Source organism: Rana temporaria, chromosome 10 (genome assembly GCF_905171775.1).
Source record: "Rana temporaria chromosome 10, aRanTem1.1, whole genome shotgun sequence".
In the NCBI taxonomy this organism is placed as follows: domain Eukaryota; kingdom Metazoa; phylum Chordata; class Amphibia; order Anura; family Ranidae; genus Rana; species Rana temporaria.
The window spans coordinates 23,327,879-23,334,437 of record NC_053498.1 but is presented as its reverse complement, the minus strand read 5'-3'; the positions used below and the strand labels follow the sequence as shown (position 1 = coordinate 23,334,437).

The following is a 6,559-nucleotide window of genomic DNA, read 5'->3' as shown; positions in this document are numbered from 1 at the left end:
CGTCACACGTCCAGCCCCGCCCCTCTACAGTTAGAAACACACATGAGGTCACACTTATCCCCTACAGCGCTCCCCTAGTGGTTAACTCCTTCACTGCATTGTCATTTTCACAGTTATCAGTGCATTTCTATAGCACTTTTCGCTGTGAAAATGACAATGGCCCCAAAAATGTGTCAGAATTGTCCGATGTGTCCGCCATAATGTCACAGTCACGAAAAAAAATCTCTGATCGCCGCCATTAGTAGTAAAAAAAATATTAATAAAAACGCAATAAAACTATCCCCTTTTTTGTAAACGCTATAAATTTTGTGCAAACCAATCGAACGTTTATTGTGATTTTTTTTTACCAAAAATATATAGAAGAATACGTATCGGCCTAAACTGAGGAGTTTTTTTTATATCTTTTTTGGGGATATTTAATATAAAAATAAAATCTGCAGAGGTGATTGAATACCACCAAAAGAAAGCTCTAATTGTGGGAAAAAAAGGACGTCAATTTTGTTTTGGAGCCACGTCGCACGACCGCGCAATTGTCAGTTAAAGCGACACAGTGCCGAATCGCAAAAAAATGCTCTGGTCTTTGGCCAGCGAAATGGTCCGGGGCTGAAGTGGTTAAGGGTCTACTTGATCTAGACCCTGCCTTCCTGTACTCTAATCCCAGACTAAATGCTGGCACCAGTGAAAAGATTTCAGAATTGTAAAACGAGAACAATACTTTGATACCTAAACAAGTTGGTCGCCTCTGAAATGTCCTCTTCTCCTTTATATAGACCTTCCACTAAAGATGCAAGGTCTGCTTGTTTAGGGTGGCCTCTTAAGGGCTCTTTCACACGGAGCGCACCGTTTCTGGGTCCGCTCCATGTGTCTCCGTCGGCTCAGCGGGATCCCCGCTGAGCTGTCGGCGGATAGGGCGTTCCCCACACACAGTGCAGGGACCGCCCTGTCTCCGCTCTGCCCTATGGGGAACCGGATGCAGACGGACCGTCTGTCCGTCTGCATCAGTTCCGTTCCACCGGACGGAAGAAAAATAGGGTTTTCTTCCGTCCGAAAACCGGATCCCGACGGACGCGGACGCTAGCGGATGCTCCATCCGCTAACGGACGCGATCCCATAGGGATGTATTACAAGTCCATTAACGGACTTGTAATAACGGACAGGCGGAGCGGACGTCTGAAAGGGGCCTTAGTGTTCTGGCACAGAACAGCCGCCCTGCCGCAGTACATGTACGGTGGACGGCCACTAACCGGTTGGGAAAAAAAATATCTAGTGTGATATTTTCAGTACTTTTGTATGTTTAATCTCCTCATAAACCTTGTGTACAAAGACATTATAAAATATATACAATGTACTTCTGTAACGAGATTAATATATTATGCAACCATTAATTTGGCATTTGTCCTCCGATTTGTTTATTGTGTACTTGTTTGCAAGCGAGTTAGCAACATATTTTTCTTAATATTTATTAACATAACATCATGCAGAATCAAACCCCGAAGCCAAGTCATGCAAGGATCTGTTTTCATACTGAAAGACAATAATGTTAAATCAGTCCAGTGATTCGTTTAAGTTATTCAATGCACAGTCTAATAAAATATGCATAACGTTCTATTTGCATTTCGAATCTATTGCATATTAATCGCTTTTGTCGTTTCCTAAGTAATTTGTTTCTGACTGTTCCCTTCTGTATGTTTCCTAATTTTTCCACTATGGAAGTACCAAATTGTATACAAAGTGTTGTTCTATTTCAAATGCCGCTTTATGCATTGACCTACCTCCTTAACCACTTCAGCCCCGGAAGGATTTGCCCCCTTAATGACCAGGCCATTTTTTTGCAATTCGGCACTGTGTCGCTTTAACTGACAATTACGCGGTCGTGTGACGCTGTACCCAAATAAAAATGTTTTGTTTTTTTTCTTCATCAGTTTAGGCCAATATATATTCTTCTACATATTTTTGGTAAAAAAAAAAAAATGCAATAAGCGTTTCTGTGTTTTTTTTTTATATTTTTGCGCTATAAATGTTGAAAAAAAAGCAATATTTTTTACTTTTTTAATAATAAATATCCCCCCCAAAAAATATTTAAAAAAAAACGAATTTCTTCCTCAGTTTAGGTCGATATATATTCTTCTACAAATTTTTGGTGACATCTCTAGGGTTCATACTTCTAAAGAAATGCAACTGCAACCGTATTTCGCTGTAATAGAGGGAATTTTCACTAGAAAATTGGACTCTTAACAGAATAATACTTTGTGAATGATTTTATAATGCATACAAGAAGTACACCTATAATTTATATATATATAAAGAGCATTTACAAAAACAATTCTTGCCTTTTTCCACTGATGAAGGATTTTGTGCCTTGTACACACCATCGTTCCCAAATTTTTCCCAACGTAATTACTCTCCACCCTGACTTGCATACACACGTTCATGCAAAAAAAGTCCGACCAAAGCACGTACAACATGTACGACAGGACTATAAAGGGAAGGTTCCTTTCAAATGGCGCCACCCTTTGGGCTGCTTTTGCTGATCCTCGTGTTGGTAAAAGTTTTTTCAGTCTTCGTACTTTTCAGTCCATTACAGTGTGATGAATGTGCTATTTCCATTACAAACGCTAGGTTTACCAGAACAAGCGCTCCCGTCTCATACTTGATTCTGAGCATGCACCTTTTTTTTTTTCTCAGAAAAGCATACACACGACCGTTTTTCGCGACGGGAAAAAGACTGACGGGAAACATGACGAGAAAAAAAGAGAGCCGATTTAAATTTTTTGCAGGAAGTTTTTTCGTCGAGAAAACTGCTAGGGAGCATACACACGATCAGTTTTCACGACCAATATAAAAAATGGTTTTCTCGTTGTGAAAACCGGTCGTGTGTAAAAGGCATTACACTGGGCCAGATCCACAGACGAAGTACGCCGGCGTATCTACTGATTCGCCGGCGTACTTTCAAATTTCCCGCGTTGTATCTTTAGTTGGAATCCTCAAACCAAGATACGACGGCTTTTGGGTAAGATCCGACAGGCGTACGGCTTCGTACGCCTTCGGATCTTGGATGCAATACTTCGGTGCCTGCTGGGTGGATTTCGCGTCGTTTTCCGCGTCGGGAATGTAAATTAGCGATTTACGACGATCCACGAACGTACACGCGGCCGTCGCATTTTCTAACGTCGTCTGTAGTCGGCTTTTTCTGGCATATAGTTAAAGCTGGTATTTTGCAGCGTATAGATAGACTTGCCATGTTAAGTATGGCCGTCGTTCCTGCGTCGAAATTTGAATTTTTTTTTTCTTTTGTAAGTCGTCCGTGAATAGGGATGGACGTAACTCACGTCTAAGTTCAAAAAAAGACGTCGTTGCGACGTCATTTTCGCGCAAAGCACGGCGGGAAATTTCTGGACGACGCATGCGCAGTTCAATCGGCGCGGGGACGTGCTTCATTTAAATTAAACCCGCTCCCAACCCGGCCAATTCGAAATCAGCCGGCAGAAATACACTACGCCGCCGTAACTTAAGGCGCAAACTCGCTGAGGATTCGAATATACGCCAGGTAAGGTACCGCGGCATAGTGTATCTCTGATACGCTGGGCCGATGCAAATGTATGTGGATCTGGCCCAGTATTTTTAAAGGGTAAAGCTTGTCATCTGATAAGGGATGAGTAAATGCTCGGACTCATTCATTCCTGTAAAAATTTTACCTTGAGCTACTGAGCTCTGAGAACATCGTGTTTTTTTCATCAGATGGTAAGGAAACAGGGAAACAATGTAAAGTATCTAGTCCCATTTGCTGGGTTACGAAGAAAATACAAAATAATAATTATGCAATATTTTCTATTCAAAAATTATTATTTTTTTATTATTTTTTTAAGTCCAGGTGCATTTTGACTAACAGCATAAACCAGTTTATAGAAAATGGAATGCAGTGTTGATTAACCATCTTGTGTTTTTCTCCTAGGGATCACATCTGGTGACATCATTCACGTGATGAATTTCACTCTAGATGCCGAAACAGCTGAACTGCGCTATACCGTGCAGGTGATCGCCACTGTGACCTTCAGCTTAATCTTTCTACTGGGCATGATGGGAAATGGCACTGTGATCTGGATAACTGGATGTCGGCTACAAAGAACTATCAACACCGTCTGGTTTTTCAACCTGGCCTTGGCTGATTTCATCTCAACTTTTTTGGTCCTGGTCACTGTCCTTTATTTATTACTGGACCTACATTGGCCCTTTGGGCAAATATTTTGCAAGCTTGTCAACTGCCTCTTTGGCCTTAGCATCTATGCCAGCATCCTGCTCCTGAGTGCCATCAGCATTGATCGATGTGTTCTTGTTCTTTTCCCTGTCTGGTGTCAAAATTACCGCAATCCAAGACTGGTGATGACAACATGTGTTGTGATTTGGATAGTCTCCGTTGCCTTGGTTCCTGGATCTTACACCCTTTCGGAAATGTCTACAGAAAGTAACCGTAGCTCTTGCAAAAACTTGGATGTTTTTGAGGACTGGGAAAAAAGAGAGGCTGCTATATTCACCGTTTGTATCTTTCTATACCAGTTTTTGGTGCCGTTGTGTGTTATTCTTATTTCGTACGCAATTCTTTTAATAACGCTACGCAGGAAAAAGCTTAATCGTTCCAGCAAGCCCTTTTTGGTTGTCACTGGGGTGGTCTTCTCGTTTTTTCTATGTTGGCTTCCTTATCATGCCTTAGCATTGGCCCGAGTGTTTTTAGGTGGTCTACCATTGCTGGTCAGCCTGGTGGCTGTACCATTGTCCAAATGTTTAGCTATGTTCAATAGCTGTATCAACCCTATACTCTATGTTTTCATTGGTCGGGAATTCAAGGACATGGTAAAGAAGTCAATTACACAAGTTTTTAAAACAGTGTTCGAGGAAATACCACACTAATGAGAATGGAGGTGGTTTCTTCATGGACAGAACTGGAATTGGAAGTTAACCTTTACACGTGGGATATTCCAACCACAAAACAAAGATGTATGGTATGGAACCGTAATGCACTGGAGGCAATTCTTTTGACAACACAAAGGTCAAGAGCATCTGCTGTTCTGGAAAAGTGGTAGCGAAAAATTGTTCAACAAACCAACCTCGGTGGTGGATAGAGCTTGTGCTATGTTCAACACAAGATGAACAGACTCAATACAACTGGAGAATGTCAAAACAATACATACAATGTTACTTTTTTTCAAGTTTGAGTAAATCTTTGAAGTTTCAAAATGTTTACAGGTGATTTCTAGGCATCATTTAACTTTCTTCTGAAGCCGCCCTTCCCCATCTAATGCAAGTCCCAGCATTACTAGTTTCTTGAATCTACTTCTATTAGCAAGAAGAATTTTTTTATTACTCCCTGTGATGTCATTATTACTCCCTGTGATGTCATCACTAGGCATGTTAAATGCTTGTAGGGGCAGCTGCTTGGAGGAGGGATTAGCAGGTTGCCCTACATCAGTTTCTATTCACTTAGGTGCACCATCCCCTGAGGACTCCCAAGAAAACATTTCCCTACGGACAGAATGTGCCAGATCCACGTAGCGCGGCGCTTCTTTACGTCCGGCGTAGTGTATCTCAGATACACTACGCCGCCGTAACTTACAGCATATTTCCTGTATCCACAAAGAATTTGCGCCGTAAGTTACGGCGGCGTAGTGTAACTGTGTTGGCGTAAGGGCGCGCAATTCAAATGGATGAGATGGGGGCGTTTTTTATGTTAATACATCTTGACCCAACGCATGCACCGTCCGTGGGGGTATCCCAGTGCGCATGCTCCAAATTAACCCGCAACAAGCCAATGCTTTCGACGTGAACGTCATACTACGCAAAGCCCTATTCGCGAACGTTTTACGCAAACGACGTACACAACGGAAAATTCGACGCTGTCCCGACGTCCATACTTAACATTGGCTACGCCTCATATAGCAGGGGTAACATTACGCCAAAAAAAGCCTTACGGAAACGACGTAAAAAAATGCGCCGGCCGGACGTACATTTCTGGATTCGCGTATCTAGCTAATTTGCATACTCAACGCGGAAATCGACGGAAGCGCCACCTAGCGGCCAGCGTAAATATGCACCTTAGATCCGACGGCGTACTAAGACGTACGCCAGTCGGATCTAGCCCAGCTTCAGGCGTATCTTGTTTTGTGGATACAAAACAAAGATAAGCCGGAGCAACCTAGCAGTTACGCGGCGTATGAATAGATACGCCAGCGTAACTGCTTCGTGGATCTGGCCCTTGGGAATCAAGGCAGCAGCATTGTTTTGCTGGGAAATAAATCAATGAATGTATTTGGAGAGGGACAGAGAGGGGTAGAGATAGGTAGAGTTCTTTAGTCTTGAAAAAAAGAACCAGGTAGGTCTGACAACGCTGCTTGGGATTTCAGTGCAGCAGAGGTAGTGATTGTTTTAAGGGTAAATTGTATTGTTTACATTAAACAAAACATTCCTTTTAGAGCCGGTTCACACAGGGGCGACTCGTCTGGCGGCTTAGCTGCCTGACAAGTCGCGCTCCGTTCTGTACTATGGAACCGTTCTAATAGGAGCGACT

General features: G+C 42.5%; 1 protein-coding gene across 1 annotated transcript; it reads left to right on the top strand.

Annotated features, from left to right (window-relative positions):
• The first annotated feature begins 3,956 nt into the window (after positions 1–3,956).
• Positions 3,957–5,594, top strand: LOC120916017 (chemokine-like receptor 1). Its single transcript, XM_040326867.1, has one exon. It carries the CDS (start codon positions 3,982–3,984, stop codon positions 4,903–4,905), a length of 924 nt encoding a protein of 307 aa, XP_040182801.1. The 5' UTR covers positions 3,957–3,981; the 3' UTR covers positions 4,906–5,594.
• Positions 5,595–6,559: the final 965 nt, after the last annotated feature.